At 43.2% G+C, this 17850-nt stretch overlaps 1 protein-coding gene across 2 annotated transcripts in view; it reads left to right on the forward strand.

Annotated features, from left to right (window-relative positions):
- Positions 1 to 17850, forward strand: part of LOC136649455 (flavin-containing monooxygenase 5-like) — a 61276-nt gene that overhangs the window by 29401 nt on the left and 14025 nt on the right. For both annotated transcript variants that reach the window (XM_066626086.1, XM_066626085.1), the window contains exons 2-5: positions 8270 to 8439; positions 12233 to 12421; positions 12908 to 13070; positions 17161 to 17303. In XM_066626086.1, coding sequence (XP_066482183.1) covers positions 8305 to 8439; positions 12233 to 12421; positions 12908 to 13070; positions 17161 to 17303 — 630 coding nt within the window. In that variant the 5' untranslated portion in view covers positions 8270 to 8304. The remainder of the gene's footprint in view (positions 1 to 8269; positions 8440 to 12232; positions 12422 to 12907; positions 13071 to 17160; positions 17304 to 17850) is intronic.

Consider the following 17850-nt stretch of genomic DNA (forward strand, 5'->3'; position numbering starts at 1 on the left):
GCATGCCCCATTGGCACAATTGCACTGGCACTGGAAAATTGAAAACTTTCCAGCACTGATGCAGTCACGATGCAGCCCCAAGGTAAAGGAACAAACATTCCCTTACCTTGAGGAGGCCTCCAAGACTGCTCTCCCATTGCAGGATGCAGCATACTGACCATTGGCATGGCTGCATCAGTGCTGGAAAGTTGGCTAGGATTGGGCCCTCAGCCATTTCTGCCCAACTTTGCGTATATGCAGCAGGGACCAAATGTGTACACCTGTGGCCCAGGCAAAAATGGGTTAAAAAGAGGCCTATCAATATTGGGAATGAAGCACAAATTGGCCCTATATGCTGATGGTGCAGATTTCCCCTCCCCCTCCACCCTTAGAAACCTTGTATGTCCTTTGAAAAAGTAGGTAAAAGTATTGGGGGAGTTTGGTATGCTTTCAGGGAATCAAATTAGTGCATCAAAACCAGAGGTTATTGGCATATCCATGCAAGAGAAAATAATAGCTTTAAATTATGCAGAATGGAGGGAGAAAAGACTGAGATATTTAGGTATTAGGACAGTTGAGAAACAAAAGAGATTTGTCAAGGACGATTTGGACCCACTAGTAGAAAAAAAATTCAAAATAAAATAAATAGATAGAAGATGTTTAAACTCTCCCGGATCAATACAGATGAATATTCTACCAATTGGCTTGTTTGAATCTTTCACTAACTTCCAATAACAGCATAACAGGTCAAGAAACTTCCAAGATGTTTAAAGTGATGCAACAGAAACTGAAACAAGGGTATGTCTTAACATCAGAGGCTAGTCTACTCATACTTTCTATCGCTCGTGATCTAAGGGCAGCCAAAGAGAACCTGGCTCCAATGCTTATTAGAAAGATGCAACTCGAAACAAATATTAAAAATTTGATTAAAGAACGGTTACATAAATGGGTGATGCACTAGCAACAGGAGCATTGTAAACAACACCCCTTTGGTTTACTGGAGATTTTGAATGGTAGCCAACAGACTTCAGTGGGGAAGATTCCAGGGCACACCAGTACAATTCATCATCTATTGCTGAAAATCCAAAGTGCATTTGCTTTCTTTTGGGGATTATATACACTCTGTAAATACAGTCTGCTGTGAATGTGGAAGTAGAATTATGGTAGGAGAACTTGCCCCTGAAGAGATGGAGACCTATGTGCATACAAACTACATGCCTGTGAGTTCTACAACACAATCAGGGCTGCGCTGCACGATGTTAATGCACAGACTCTGTGCTGAAGGCATGATCTTTGTATGTTGTCAAGTATGGGTCATCACTGCTGTCCTGCTTCCCCCCGCCCCCATATTCAGTGTAGAGTCAGGGTGGTGTAGTGGTTTGGGAGGTGGACTTAGACCTGGAAGATCCAGGTTCAAATTTCCCCACGAAGCTTCCTGGGTGACCTTGGGCCAGTCGCTTTCTCTCAACCTCACCTACCTCACAGGGTTGTTGTGAGGACAAAAGAAGGGGAGCAGCTGTGTACACCACCCTGAGCTCTTTGGAGGAAGGGCGGTATAAAAATGTGAAAAAATAATAATAAATAATAACACTACTTCCACTTGTCTGAGCAAGGCTAATGACATTTAAGCGTTCTTGATGTTCATAGGCAACTAGCTGTAAAATGTGTGACTTCAGGAAAAACACAGGTGCCTTGCCCAGTTTTTAATTAGAGAGTAATTGTAGGGTTGCATGGATAACACTGGGTAGATCTCCATATCTTTTAATTAGAAAAGTTCCCAAGACGTTTTGCATTTTTCAAGTTGTGCTGCGCACAGTAAAAAGCCAATCATCTCTTCACCTGCAGTAAGAAGCAAATTCCTTTTAGTGATCACCCACTCTTTGGTGGTATATCTTCCTCTCTGGTGCGTGTGTGTGCCTGCAAAGGTGTTTATAGCAAGGGTTGTTGCGTTTGCTTGCCAGGGATTTTTCTTTGAACCCCGTGCTCAGTCCCCAGATTTTCACTATGGAGGGTGTGAGTGAAACTTTCTCTTTCTCCCTCTCAAACTGTGAGTTTCTAGCTTGAGATTTGGGAGGAAACGAGATACCAGCCCCCTTCCTGTTCATCTTTGAGCATGGTGGGATTGGATAAAGGAGTGCATGGGGGTGTTCCTTGGAAGAGAGTTGTCTGCCTCTGTTTTATTTACAAGGCTAAAGTGCTAATAATGCACAAATTCATATACTGTCTCTCAAAATATGAGCCAGCATATGTTTGAACTGCCATAAAGAAGGAATCAAAATATTATGTCATTTTTTAAAAGTTAAAGGACTTTGACAGTGCCATGTAAGAATGCATTTGGCCCTGCATTTTCATGCTTTAAGATGAATAATTAATATACAAGTTGATTAAGTCAGTGATAGTTGTTGAAACTTTGTAATGGTTCTTAGGTAATGTGGTTGACACATCTGGTGCGGTATCTAAATGTTTGTTGATCAGAATTTTGCATGACCACGTGGCCTGACACTGAGCTCTCAGATTCTGCAGCAGCTCCAGAGCTGCCATGGAATCAAATAGCTCCATTGCGGGGCTACTTCCTTTACTTGGAAGAAGGGGACGAATGTCCCCTGCTCGCAAAGAGGCAGTGGCGGCTGCCCAAGGTGTGCTGGATGCAGCGGCAGCTGTTTTGCTGCCGCAGCAGCCCTGCACTCCTGGCAGCTCAGGATTGAACTGAACACAATGGGCTTACTTCTGAGAAAAGTAACTAACATTGTTTTCAGATACCTCTACTGATAAGTGTTTGCTTTCTACTGTTAAGCTCCAGCAAGATATCTCTGCATTTCCGAAACCTGTAAAAGTAGAAGTGGTATTAAGTAGTATTCTGAACAAACTATTTGTTTTGTTGTTCAACACTGAATTTTCTGCCTTATTGTTCTTGAATGATTTGCATTGCTCTTTCTGTAGACAGTGGTGTTTAATGGATTAAATAAATAATGTTGTTGCATTTTCTGTTGTTCACATTTTCTATTCCTGGTGTACATTTTGTATTTCACCACTGAAAATCAGTTAATAGTACAGTTCAAACATATAGTATATTTTAAATGTTTAGCCCCCCCCCCCCCATGGATACCAAATTCTGTGGATAATGAAATCTGCAGGGGTGCCGCATGTTATTGCAATAACATACCTGGGGGTTGCACCCGGCCCTCTGGAGGTCATGAACCTGCCTTCCCGTGCGTGGCCTCCCTCTATCTCAAAATACCTGCTGGATGCTACTGGAAGTCACTTCGGTCATATCTGGGAAGTCTTCTGAGGCCCTCCAGCCTCAGCGGAAGCCTCAGTTCAGCCCCTGTGGAACTTCAAATTTAGGGCTGCTTTATAACATATGCTACAGGCCCTGCACTAGCTTTAGCTGGACCTGCCAGAAAGCTGTGCCGCAATTTTATTTATTGTGGTGATGGTTCAAGCTCTTCCAATGATGGGTGCTCACTTTGATCTCAGCGGGTTTGGCAAATACTCTACATCTTTATTTGTAAAGTATTTGCCAAACCTGCTGAGATCAAAGTGAGCACCCAAAGAGCTGCTCTTACTTTTCAAGTTAATCCAGTTTGAGATTGTCGCTTACTGAACTTTGTTTGGCTGGTCGAGCAGAGTATGTCCCAACGTAGCTAGTTGCCACAAGTCTTATCAGGAGTTTGTAAGGATAGGGGCAGAACTGGTGGAATTCTTCATTGATCTGAGAGAAAGGCATTCACCACATCCAGCAACTGGTGTCCTTTGCTGAGGGCCAGCTAGGTTGAGCAGAGCTGCTACTGGAGTTCAGAGGGAGGAGACAGCAGCTGGTGGAGGATCCAGCTTGGGATGTGGATTTGCCCAGAAACTTTGCAAGAAGGTTATAGTGAGTGAATGAACAATTGAATGAAAAAGTGTAACAATTCCAGACTAACAACCATGCACACTTGATCTGGAAGTAACCTCACTTTTTGCAGGCTGTGGTGAGAATGATTACCACAATCCTAGACCAGTGTTCAAGAGTGCCAGCGGTTGTATCAGTACTGCAGCTAAAGCACATTCACAGAGCTGGCTGCTGTGCTGAGCTTAAAAGGTTGAAGTTGTTTGCCTGCTGGACTATAAAAGGCTTTTTGGGATGAGAGCCATGGTCCAAACTAGTTTAAACCATGGCTTTCATCCCGAAAAAAACTTTAATAGTCCAGTATGGAGTCCAGCCGTGAAAGCCTTAGTATGTCTGTTTGCCTGTTTTAGCACTGTCCTTGCAATCAGTTCTGCTACATCTGGATCTTCATTTCTGGATGTATCCCAACTGGAACCTAAAGAATAATAAACAAAGAGTGCGTTTTTCACGTGGTTGAGCTTCTGTGTGTCAAGGCCACAGAAAGAGTCTGTTAAATATTTTCAAGTTCATCCCTCCTTGGCTTTGCTCCCTTAATGGATTGCTTGTCTGTGTACAAACAGCTGGGAGGGACTATTGCTGAATAAAACTCTTTGAAAGATCTGTCTTCCTCCCTGAAGGCAAGGATCAGTGTGGGAGAGACAGAGAAGGCAGCACATCTACTTCAGCCAGAAAAACAAAGCCCATTTGTTTGCTTGAGCATTTGCATTGGAGCCTTTTCAGGTTTGTAGCACAGCTTCTATTTGCCTGTATAACTTGTCTGATCCCCTTTGCATATGTGAGGGTTGTAGTTGCAGGTAGTGAGCAGAGGGACAGTGTTGCTTGGCCAGTAACCGAAAGGCATGATAGCAGTGGCGTAGCTAGCGGGGGGGCGGTTTGCCCCGAGTACCACCCTTGGGGGGGTGTAACACCACAAATGCCCCAACATTGCAAAGGTTAGGCGTAACCCCATTGTGCCATATACTGTTGGATGCAGAATTTCCAGCGGAATGCAATGCAAAAAACCACATTGAAATATCTCCTTTCCATCAAAAGTTATGGCCAAGAAACCAGAAAGAAAAAATGCATGGAACCCTGGAAAATGAAACTGAGCCGTATCACATGTTTCCTTGCGAGTAGGCTAACTTACCATAGTTTGTCGGAAAGGGCAAGCTGAGAAGAATCCATTGACACCAGAATGGTTTCTATCCAATTGAAGGAGCCCCAAAAAAACACCCAAGAAGGAAGTCCCTCCCTCCAAGCAGATGAATGTATTGTGCCCTATGGAAAACAAAAGTAAGCCACAGGGTCGCGTTTACTCGCAAGTAAGCAAATGTGCCTTGGTTCCTGGTCAAGTCAGGCAAAGAAGAATGCAAGGCTAGCTGCATGGTCCCCATCTAATGAAAGTGGAGCTCAACAAATGCTCCAGAAGGCAGCCCCCCCCAAAGAATAAACCAGAGGCTTGAGCTGGTAAGGTGGGCACTGGGGAGGGCTGAAAATCTAACTGATTTATTTGTGGGGGGGGTGTTATTTCAGGCAGCAACCCCCCCAAAGAATAAACCAGAGGTTTGAGCTGTTAAGGTGGGCACTGGGGAGGGCTGAAAATCTCACTGCTTTTTCTGTGTGTGGGTGTGCATGGGGGGATGTTATTGCAGGCAGGCTACAGAGAAAATTCACTTGGTGAAACAGGGCTGGCTTCCCCTTATTTATCTGTTTTTCTTTACTTTAATTATTTATAATTATTTTATTTTGCTTGATGATGTCACTTCCAGCCATGGCATCACTTCTGGTGGGTCCTGGACAGATTGTCATTCTAACAAGTGGGTCCCAGTGTGAAAAGTTTGAGAACCACTGCCTTAACTCAAAACAGGCCAATGAGACATCTGGGGGGGGGGGATGACATCCTAGTGACCAAAATTCTGGCAATTGTGGCTTTTAGGAATAATACCATCATGTTATATACCATTTGATGCAGAATTTCATCCATTGCTTGTGGGGAAATATTCACTGCATTTATTTTTCTGGCCATTATTATTATTCATTCCATGTCATGACTATTATTATCTCTGTCTCACGTACTCACAGGGTTGTTGTGAAGACAAAATAAGGGGAGGAACCATGTACACCACCCTGAGCTGCTGAGAGGAAGGGTGGTATAAAAAGTGAATTAATTGATTAAACCCTATAATTAATAATTAATTAATTAAGTCATATGGGGTGAAAATTTATGGGCCACGTGTGTCAAATGACTTAGCTATGCCTCTGCATGATAGGCTTGTCAATTACTTTATAATTATGTGTTCATTTGTGCAACATAAGCAAAATTGTGAACAACTTTATTCTGTAATAATTGAAAGACATTATAGAAATGTTTAACTCTAAAATAGATAGTAAATCACTCCCTAGTGAATGTACTGTCTGTGGTAGCCCTGCTTTTTGGTTGTGTAAAATACAAAATGGGCCTCAGAGCAGCTTGGGGGGGGGGGGAAAGCTGCATTTGTATTAGGTGTATTTTACTGCTTGCATTTCACATTTTACAAGAAGTTACAATTTGCATTTACATGAGTTGGAGAAGAACATGAGTACGGTTCTATTAAGTACTATACTGACTGTCCTTTACTTCTGCACCTCCAAAGTGCAGCATCAAGGCTGGCCTTAGGAGCTGCAAGACCCAAGTGGAAACATTTTTTTTATGTGGCCCAGATTCACAGCTAAGGTCTGTGGAATCTTAGAGATATAAATAAAAATTTAGTATAGACTTTATATCTCTGTGGTAGAGTGGAAAGCAATCAAAATGTGTGCTTAAAAAGTGCATGTGAATTAATGGACCAAATAGATCTAAGTACGTTTTAATATAAAATTGTATTGCATGTATGTAAGCCTTCAAATAAACAAACAAAATGTATAGATTACCATTGAGAAGTTAAATAATTGCAAAACCACTTTTTTTAGTGACTGTGAAATGATTTAGTAAAAAAATTAATTTTTGTTTAGGAAAAAAATTCAAAATGTAAGTGAACAGCATTGTTGGGAACAAATTATCTATGAAAATTAAAATTGTTGCTGCTCTTTATAAAACCAACAATGTGGTGTTAGTTGCCTGTTGTTGTGTGCATTTGACAAGGTTAGATTACCCGTGGGGGCCCAATTGGGAACAAGGGCTCTGTGTAATGTCACAGTGTTTGTCTCCCCCTCAACAACCGATACTACTGCACCTGTACAAAAACATGGCCGTGGATGGACTTCACCTGCACAAAAACACAACACAGCTGTCCTTGAGTTGAGAATGTCTTTTAAGTCAGATGACAGTCAGGGACCACCTGTAGTACAGGCTGCATCTCTCTCTCTCTCTCTCTCTCTCTCTCTCTCTCTCTCTCTCTCTCTCTCTCAGGATAGTAACTCTTCAGAAAGCACATTTCAAGTGTTCAAAGTACAGCATGTAACATTATCTTTGTAGCTTTTTATAACCGCTGTATCTATATATTACAGACTTGAACTGAGAGATAGTGTAGCTTTACTGAAGCCATGGCTGGAAAGGTGAGGTTTCAACTAGGGGGCTTTCTGCTCACAGCCAAAGGTGTGGTACTTCCTGTTTTTATGAATATTAAGGCACAAGTGCAACTCCCAGTGCTGCATTTTTCAGAAATGAGGTACTGAGACACAAACCTGCATCTGCAGCACCCCACCTGCATGGAAGCAGGCTATAATAACTGATTAAAGAAATTCACTCCACACATGTATATTTCTTCCCATATTTCCCATACATTCCCATATTCGAGGTTTTAGTTGTTGATCATGGGAGCCATGAGTGCCTTCCTGTCTGGCACAGGCACTATTGACAGAGAAGGCAAACCTGCAGTAGCCTCCCAGGGGTGTGGGGAGCCCTGCATGACTTTCTGCAGGGCTCCTCGAAGCTTAAAAAGTGAAAGCACAGTGATCGTGCTCCACTTCCAGTTTTGCTCCACTTTTCTGGTTTTACTGATTTGTGCCATAACATGTCATCTACTACATTGGAAGAAGAGACATTACTTGATGGTTCAGATCCCAAATCAGGATTCTGGTTTCTCTTTTTGAATCTATAGATAGCTGAACAAGTTCTGTACTACAGGGAAATACAGTGCAGGTGTGGTAGGTGAGACAGAACCACCTCATCGTAGTCCATGGAAAAGCACTGCAGCTGCCTCACCTGCTTACACTTGAGGAGACTCTCCATATGCCAGCTTCCTCAGGGCAGCTGTGGTGCTTTTTCCATGGACTATGATGGGGTGGTTCTGTCTCACCTACCACACCCACACTGCATGTCCCTGCTGTGATCATCACTACTTCAGCAGTAGTAGACAGGAGGTGTTTTGGGTTTGATTGATTCTTCAGAGTCCAAAAATCTCAAGTATCTGGTATGAAATAACCTCTTTATTTACCTCCTAGGTTAGCTCTGACATACTGATATTGGGAATCAGACCATGGCACAGAAGAGAGTGGCAATTATAGGTGCTGGCGCCAGTGGCCTTTGCAGCATCAAATGCTGTTTAGATGAGGAACTCGAGCCTGTGTGTTTTGAGACCAGTGATGATATTGGGGGACTCTGGAGGTACAAAGTAAGTAAGTCTGATTGTTCTATAAATGTTACATGGAGTTGTGTTGATGGGGTTTGTTGCTGCAGCTACAACAGCTCTAGAAGGCAGAAAGAGAAGGAGAAATTCTTGTTGAGTCTGGAGCTCATCATGTGGGATGAATTTGTCTTGGTTGTGAAAAAATGTGAGAGCCCTTGAATGAGTTCCAAATACTAAGAAGCTATAGGAATAGTTGGTAGAAGGGTGTGTGTGTGGGTGTGTTGAGGAGATTTCCTCTCATGTATTACAAGGTTAGCATTTTTCTACAACAAAGCTGAAGCTTTTGCTACCAATAATGGGGTGGGCTCTATTTTGGCAGTCCCATTAGATTTTGAATTCAGAACCCTAATTGAAGTGCGGATAGATAAGTGCTGATAGATAGATACTGGGAGAATAAGAGCGATTTGATGATGAAACTGATGACTGAGGGAAGTGGTAGCTTCTCCCTTACTGGAGGTCTTCAAGCAAAGGCTCGATAGGCACCTTTTGAAGATACTCTATTATTATTATTCACATCAAAATGACAACACAGCTGATAATGAGTGTATATACACACAAAAAACACAACATTTATCAGCTGGTAAATCCTCATCCACACGGACATCTGCTTGACATAACTAGGGGTAGATGAGGTACTGATGAAGGATGGACACTGTGCCAATTATGGCGGTCTTCTGTAATTCGTCTGGTGTTATTGCCGGGGCATCCAGTTGTGCAAAGTACTCGTTAAATTGTGTTGCTATTGTCCCTAGTGCACCAGTTACTATTGGCAGCACTTTTACATGCTCCAGCCAGATATGTGTCAATTCCATGCACAGGTTGCGGTATTTGGATACTTTCTCCTGTTCTTTCTCCAAAATTCATGTCACCAGGAATGGCGACATAAATGATTAACGTGTGCCTGGCTATTATTATTATTATTATTATTATTATTATTATTATTATTATTATTATTATTATTATTATTATTATTATTTACAGTATTAACAGTATTTATATGCCGCTTTCAACAAAAAGTTCACAAAGTTTACACGAAGATCAAATAACTAATGGCTCCCTGTCCCAAAAGGGCTCACAATCTAAAAAGATGCAAAAGAACACCAGCAGACAGCCACTAGAAAAGACACTGCTGGGGTGAGGAGGGCCAGTTACTCTCCCCCTGCTAAATAAAGGAGTAATACCCACTTGAAAAAGTGCTTCTTTGACAGTTAGCAGGGGTTAAAGATAATTTTCTAGAGATAATTTTCCCATTTCAAGAGTGGACTAGATATCCTTTAAGGTTCTTCCAGGTCTATGATTCTATTGCAGTAGCCAGAAATTTGTTGGAGAAAAGAGCACTATTCTCTAGAATCTCACAGTACCATTTTCCTGTGTTCCCTTAAAATTGCCCTGCATTTCCCAATGATTAGGAAACGAGGAACAAGAATGTGTATTCCTACATGAATTATTACCTTATTAAAAAAAAAATCTGGCTGAAGTGAAGTAACAAAATTATTTACACTCTTCCTCAACTATCCATACGTTCACTATATGGATTTTTAGTCATACATACCATGACTATTAAGACAATTTTTCTTTATTCGTACCAAAACTTTCAGTTGCATGGTCTGGGAAGCAGCTGAGTGAGATCCACTGCCTGATGGGTATTGCATTCTCACACTCACTCTCATACTGACTTTCAAGGCATGCGCATTACATGCTATCTTTTATCTGTTTCTGTGATGTGTCTGTACACGTTTTTGTAGATTTAGGCCCTAAAGAACAGAAAAGATAAAAAAAAATGGGAAAAGTGGGAGATCTAACAGTTGCTTGCAGGACCCATGAGAAGGGGGTGCAGGGGGTAAATTGTACCCAACCCCAGGGTAAAAAAGGGAACCCAGGAGCCAAAGGAGGGGCCTCCCAAATTTCCTGGGATCATATGTTTTCCAATCTCACCAGAGCCTATGAGAGGGGGCTACAGGAGGGACATACCTGGGCCTGAGATCAACAAGGGGGTGTGGGAGCTAAAGGAGGGGAGTCAGAAGTTTCCTGGGATCTCAGAAAATGCTTGCATAAACTATGTGAAGACTAGTATTTACATTTTGTGCAAGCCTACATAGTTTTACTTATTGTAATTTGTAGAAATTATGATCCAACAATTGTATGACATTATGATCCAATGGAGAAGGGGAGAAAGAAACTTTGTACCCCCAAGTAAAATTCCTCTCAGAGTTGCTCGTAGTTTAGAATTTAGTTTAGAACCTTAGCTTGATGTGCTAAAGTTCACACTGAACATGTTGAAAGACATATCTCTTAGGTTTATCAAAATCTACAACGAAGATGACCTGTGTATCGAAAGAACAACGCAAGACCTCAAAATGTGATTGGTGGTGATAATCTTACAAAAGTTACATGCAAGAGACATGAAATTTACAAAAAGCTTCCTTCTCTGCCTAACACCATCACTTTATTAATACAGGTGTCCCCCCATATCTGCAGATCTTGTATCCACGGTTTCCCTTATCTGCAGTTCACAAATTCCTCCCATTGCGCAATCTGTCTCTGAGTGCAGTCCTCTCATAATTGACTGCAGCAAATAACATATCTACTGGTGCAATTTTAATGCGCCCTTGGGCCGATGCAAGTCCCTTGTGCTGGCCCAGGAGTGCTGCAAAAGTGCCATCAAGCACTTTTGCGCTACTCCCGAGGGAGATAGGCCAGCACACATTCCTCCTCACACCAACTCAAGCTCTGGGCCAGGTAAGAATGTGCTTGCCAAGCTTGGTTGGCGCAGGGATGGGGGGGGGTATGGGGAGGGCAGGGAGGAGGCGGCGGTGGGAGGGAAGCATTTTGGGGTGGGGGAGGGCCAGCATTTTGGGGTGGGGGGAGGGCCTATCCTCCACAGATACAGGGGGAATGCCTGTATAATGTTTAGCACTTTATTGATATATTCTATTTTACCACACAACTTTTTCCTTATGGTATGAAGCCAGTGGTTCCCAACCTGGTCAGTCACAACCCACCAGCCGAAGAAGCACTTGTTCCTGGCCCCCCCGCATCCCTTCTAGTGATGCTACTGCTTACATCTGCCTGTGCTGGTGTCTGGGGAGTGTGTGCAGGTAGCTCACCAAAAATCTTTTCTGAGACTTGGTGAGCCCTTCAGAGGAGTCTGTGGGGCTCCTTGCACCCCATAGAGACCAGCACAGGCGGATTTAAGTGCAAACCCCCACCTCTGTCCTTGGCAGCAGCATGATCCTGAGGATCGCATTGCTGCCTTCCCCCCTCCCCGCCTCTTAAGGGGTCAGAAACCATTATCAGAAACTACTTCTGGTTTTCACACTGAAAATCAGAAGTGATTTCCGAGCATTTTTTAAAACTTTTCTAAGGCTTGGAGAGGCCTGCAGAGCTTTCTGCGGGCTCCCCACACCTCCCAGAGGCCAGCATAGGTGAAGTTAAGTGCAAAAACATCCCCTCTGTCCCTTGCAGCAGTACAATCCTTGAGATTGCATTGCTGCCTTCTCCCCGTTCCCCACAAAGATTTAGTGCTTCCCAAACTTCCGAAGAAAAGTTTAGGAACCACTGTGTAAGGCATTTAAGGTGGTTTTTGGGTGAACGTGGAATGGCTTTGGAATGAGTTAGAATTTTTCCCATTTAAAATAATGTAAAACAGTAATTATCAGTATTCATCTGGAATTTTGCTATTCAAATTCATCTGGAATTTTGGTTTTCAGGAATGAATAGGTACGGATAATGAGGGAAGAGTATATATGAGAAAAACTAAAATTTATCCTCCTTGCAGGAGATTCCTGAAGATGAAAGGGCCAGCATTTATAGATCTGTGATTATCAACACCTCCAAGGAGATGATGTGCTTCAGTGACTTCCCCATCCCAGCTGAGTTCCCCAATTTCATGCACAACTTCAAGATCATGGACTATTTCCGGATGTATGCCAAGCATTTTGACCTTCTGAAGCACATTCGCTTCAGGGTAAGATGACTGGCACTGTGAGTAGAAATGACCATGTGCGTAGAGGCATGCTTCTTGACTAGAAAGAGTTGATTTGGGGCAGAATATTCTGACAGCATAACATCATCATAACCTTTTCCTTTTAAAGTCAAAGGACTTAGTCTAGTGTCCCATCTCCAGTAGAGGTTGGATACTTGTGGGCCAGATGGCCCACCTCCATTGGGGTTAGTTTAGCCTTTGGGGCCCACTAGTTGTTCTCCTCTATTATTATACTACTTGGTCAAAGAAAGAATAATCTGAAGCCTGTGATCATGGTCTGTATCTATGTTTACTTCCAAGTAAATTCTCACTCCCATTCCAAGTAGGTTTAGGATTGCAGCCCTTTGGTGTCTAAAAATACTATATATATTTGTACCATTTCCTGAGGTGGATACTAAGTTCACAGAAATACATTCATCTGAATGTTGCTTTCAGTGTCTCATTCTCTTGCTGAATCTTTGCTTTCAGACTAAAGTATGCAGTGTAACAAGGCGTCCAGATTTTTCTAATACTGGCCAATGGGATGTTGTCACGGAAACTGATGGAAAGCAAGAATCATCCATCTTTGATGCAGTCCTGGTTTGCACTGGCCACCACACTCATCCACATCTACCACTGAGCTCCTTCCCGGGTATGGTCTGTAGCGATCAATGAAGTGATTCTTCTCCCTCTACCCAAAGGCATTGTTAGGGAGATGCAGGATGCACAGGATGTCACCCTCAGGGAGGGTGACACCAAGACACCCGTGACTCCCTCAGCGCTGCCTGTGACCAAAGCACGGAGTCGTTGCTGGCTGCTGCTTGTGCCCCCTCTTGTGAGATCTCATGAGATCACAAAGCAATGACAAGGGCCTCTGGAGTGGGCCGAAGTGCTCTGAGAGCTTTTCCTGACCCAGGAGGCACAAACAGCAGCTAGCAATGGCTCTGCACTTTGGTTGCATCCAGTGCTGGGGAGGAGTGGAAAGGAGCTCCTGACCTTTGGCCCAATAGTGCAGCAGCACCCTGTCCTGCGTTGGCTGCTGGAGATCAATGCACTCTGTCCACCACACGCACACTGCACTTTGCCAGGCTGCCAGGTAAACTGGAGGCCGTGGCGGCCTCCCATGGTTTGTGCTGGGTGGCATTCTCACCAGCAGGCTTGCCTTCCACTCACCCACAGCATCTGACCTTGTGCCTGGCCTCTGTGGCAGCCTCCCACAGCTGCAACTCAGCCAACCCAAGCTAGGCAGTAGTGCTTCAAATGGGTGGCAACACCACATCTCTCTGCTACAGTGGCAGCTGTCCTTGCTGCTCTTTTAGCCTGTCTCTTCAGAGCCGAGCATGAGGCTCATTAAAAATGCAACAAATGTGATAGGAAGAGCAGGTGCCACCTTAAGCAAACGTTGGTGGGAAGGAGGCTTCCTTTTATTTCTGCTTGAGTTGGAGGTCCAGCAAGGTGCAGTATACATGTGCCTTTGAAACATTTTATTTGGTCCAAATTGTCCCTGCAGATGTATGTGGGCCATGTGCAAGTGTGTTGGGGATTGGAGTGGAATATTCTGGGGGGCAGGATGAGAGGTGTGGTGGGTGGAGTGGCACTGATCTCTGGTGGCAGCCCATCCTGCACTTGCCATGACCACTGGCCAAGTTAGTTCAGAAGGATTCTGCCAAGTTCAAAAATTCAAAAGGAAGCATGAAAGAAGCTGCACATACTTCCCATTATGTGAAGAAATCCTCATTATTATTATTATTATTATTAGTAGTAGTAGTAGTAGTAGTAGTAGTAGTATGAAAAATCCATCATCCAAAAAGGGTCCTGTTTTTCTCAAGACCAACCCAAAACTAAGAAAACATCTAACAGCGAGTGCTTGAGTCCTACAGAGTTCTATGTCAAGTAGATTGAAAGCAAAAAATGGGGGGGGGGGAAGAAACATGCTAGAGTTGTGCCAATAGTTTACACTAAAATCTAAAGATGGAGTTTAGGAGGTCTATGTCGACTTGGATCAACTTCTCAAAGGTCATGAGAATGTTAATACACACAGAGAACTGCTTGGATAAGGGAAGAAGAAATGACTGTACAGGTGGGGCCTCCATATCTTCATAGCCGCCTTGAATGCTCTTTTCTGGAGTGGAAAGGTGGGATATAAATTCTACTACTACTACTACTACTACTACTACTACTACTACTACTACTATACTACTACTACTAATACTAGAACTACCTGTGGATTCTGCATCTGCGGATCTGGCTCAATGCAGGTTCCTTGGTCCCATGTGGAGCCAGACTTGGCCCCACCTGAGACCTCCAGAGGTGACCAGAGCTCCATAGGGCTTTCTGAAGCGCTTCTGCCCACTGCTTCTGCGGGCTTCAGAATGGCTGTTCTGGCCAAAAGAATGCACCATCTGCTTTCCCCTCCAGAGGGCTTTCTGAAGCCCGCAGAGGCAGCGCGCATCTGTCCACTGTCTCTGTGGGTTTTGGAATGGCCACTTGGACCAAAAGAACAACTGTGCTCCAGTCCCTTTGGAAGGCTTAACGGTGCCGATCATGAATTTGATTATCCACAAATTTCAGCATCTGTGAGGGGTCTGAGAATGGATTCCCCATGGATACCGAGGCCCCACCAGTATTTTTATAATTTTGGAAACATAAAGTCTGGAAGTTTTCTCAGGCCTTACCCCACCCCACCCCAGCGCTGTGGGTTACTATCTAACCTGACAAAGTGTTTTGTAGAACTTGGAAGCTTATAGTTTTGCCTTTGGGTTGGTCCTTACAATAGCAGTGCATTGAGAACAATTGAATAGTGAATTTTTTCTTGTAATGGATGACATGGCCACATACATTTCCTTAAATGAAGTATGCCAGTGGCATTAATGCTGGAAATGATCTACAATTCTCATCACATTTTTAAGGCTGCAATTCTCTTTGCACTTACCTGGAAGTAAATGTCATTGAACTCAATGGAACTTACTTCTGAATTAACATGCATAGGAGTGCCTTGTATGTGTAGCATTTGCTTACCTTATTTACTTATGTCTAGCATTTTCAGTCAGTTCTCTTTATGTGTGAATTTGCTATTTGTGAATTCGCTTATCTGTGAGAGGCTGAATTGCCACCATTTCGCATTATCTGTGACTCTGTTCTCATTATCCGCTAATATTGTGCTTGTGCCACATCAAACATGTATTAGCATTGGCCCGTGGAGAATTGTTGAATCCATTTGTATTCACTTCCAAACTTGCCCCACCACCTTGGGCACCATTTTTGGGACTCCAGTTGAACCTTCACAACCCTGGCGTTGATAAGAGGTTGATGTTGAGAGGTCTTCTGGAAGGCTACCTGAGTGCTGTCCTGAGGCTGGGGCAAGCCAAAGGAAGGAGCCAAGAGAGGTGGAGGAGGAGAACAGGTGAAGCAACCCTCTCCCCACTCTAAGACTTCATTGTTGGGCTAGCAACCTTCCATGAGTTGAGGGATAGCCAACACAGAGAAATTGCCATCACCATTACCACAACCTTCAAAGCATCAAGGGATATCCAGCATGAAGGAGGAAGAATCAGATGCTGGAGATGCAGATGAGCCCTCACTATAACCCCCCCCATAAACGTCAAGTTAAGATTAAGGTTCATAAAGTACATAGACTGTATGGTGAAAGGAGTCCCCTGGAACCTAACTCCATTTTCCTCATAGGTTCAATGATTTGGTATCCACCAGGTTTTCCAGAACCGAACCCTAGCGGATAACAGGAACTGACTGTACTTATTTATCTTATAAATAATATTATTTGTTACCTATATTATCTATGTGTGATATAGATAAGTATACATTACCTCTGAGCATTTTCAGTGGTATGTAAATTTACCTATCACACCTAATCAGAAGAATTTCCAGGTGCCTACAACTGATGAACTATTTCCCTCTCCCTAATTTCGATTATGTATACCAGTAAGAGCGAGCACCTACCAGGGCATTTAAGCAAAAGGATAGAAACTGTACATTTAAAATAGCTTTTTAATGATTTTATTTTAAATCATTACAATAATTCACAGCTGTCTTGAAGGCTAAGTATAAGCCTTGTACTTACGTAGAGTATAAGGTACTCCAAACCTTGCACAGTTTGATCTTAAAAAATGTTGGTCTTTTTTTATCTCTTAAACCCTTGGCATCAATATTCTCTGACTTAATCGAACTGAGTGGAGCAAAAAGGAAAAGAGTGGGCAGCCCACACAGACATTTTCTTGCCCCTCCCTGCTCCCACCGGAGTGTGAGTCACCAATCCACCCTCCTGTGCCAGGCTCCTACAGTAATTTTGGTGTCACCCCCCCCCCATCTATAAAATTATAGTCCTGTGAGGTTCGTCATGACGGAATGGTGCTTGCACACAATGGGGCAGGGCCATGGCCACGAGGGTGACACCGTACCATACCACACCAAGTGACAACAGTGACACCTCTGCCTCTACCCCAACCTCCAGACCACATAGAGCAGAGTTTGATAATGAATCTCACAGTCTGAACTTAAGTGGCTGTCAAGCGCATTTGTTTGCTTTGTTTGCGGACAAAAAGATTGCAGGTAGGAATTGCAAAAGAAACTAGGTGGGGAGGGCATTCTTTATACTGACTAGCTGTCTACAATGCTGTGTTGCACTGTTGAACTTACAAGCAGAATAAGCCACTGTAGCGTTAGGCCTGGTGTACAATACACATTCACACAATTAGAGATTGAACAATATGTCTGTTTGCTTACAGGGATAGAAAAATTCAAAGGCCGCTACTTTCACAGCCGTGATTACAAGAATCCTGATGAGTTTAAAGGAAAAAGAGTCATTGTGATTGGCATTGGGAACTCAGGTGGAGACCTGGCCGTGGAGATCAGCCACACAGCACAGCAGGTTTGGTTATACAGTAACAACTTGTTTGGTGTGACAGTCTCGGAGTATTTCAAAGGTATCGAAGAATATTATTCAGTGATTTAAGTATAGAAATATTCTGACAGCTGGGAAAATGTGCAGATTTCAAGCCCAAAGGGAGGCTAATGCAAGAGAACAGATTCCAGATTAACAAAAGTATAGAGAACAGAACCCTTCCCACAATTTCTACAGGAATTTCTGCAACTGTTTTTGTTTGTCAATATTTGTGATGCTTTTATATGGTGATGGCTTGTATCAAAAATTACATATATGTTACTTTAAAATAATAGCAATGGACAGGTATCCTGATGTATAAGACAAGAGGCAAGACTGAGACTGGTTCAGTGTCTGTTGTGATGTACATCTGAAATGCAAGTTGCAAAGCCAGGCTCACTCCATAGGTGAAGAATCTGTGACTGCTCTGTCCTCATTCCAAGTTTGTAGATAACTGATATTCAGGATAGTGGAATCAAAGCTGTCTGAAAAATTCTAGAAGGCTCTCTCCATCCTGAATGGGATTGGAATCAAA

Source organism: Tiliqua scincoides, chromosome 4, assembly GCF_035046505.1.
Source record: "Tiliqua scincoides isolate rTilSci1 chromosome 4, rTilSci1.hap2, whole genome shotgun sequence".
NCBI lineage: Eukaryota > Metazoa > Chordata > Lepidosauria > Squamata > Scincidae > Tiliqua > Tiliqua scincoides.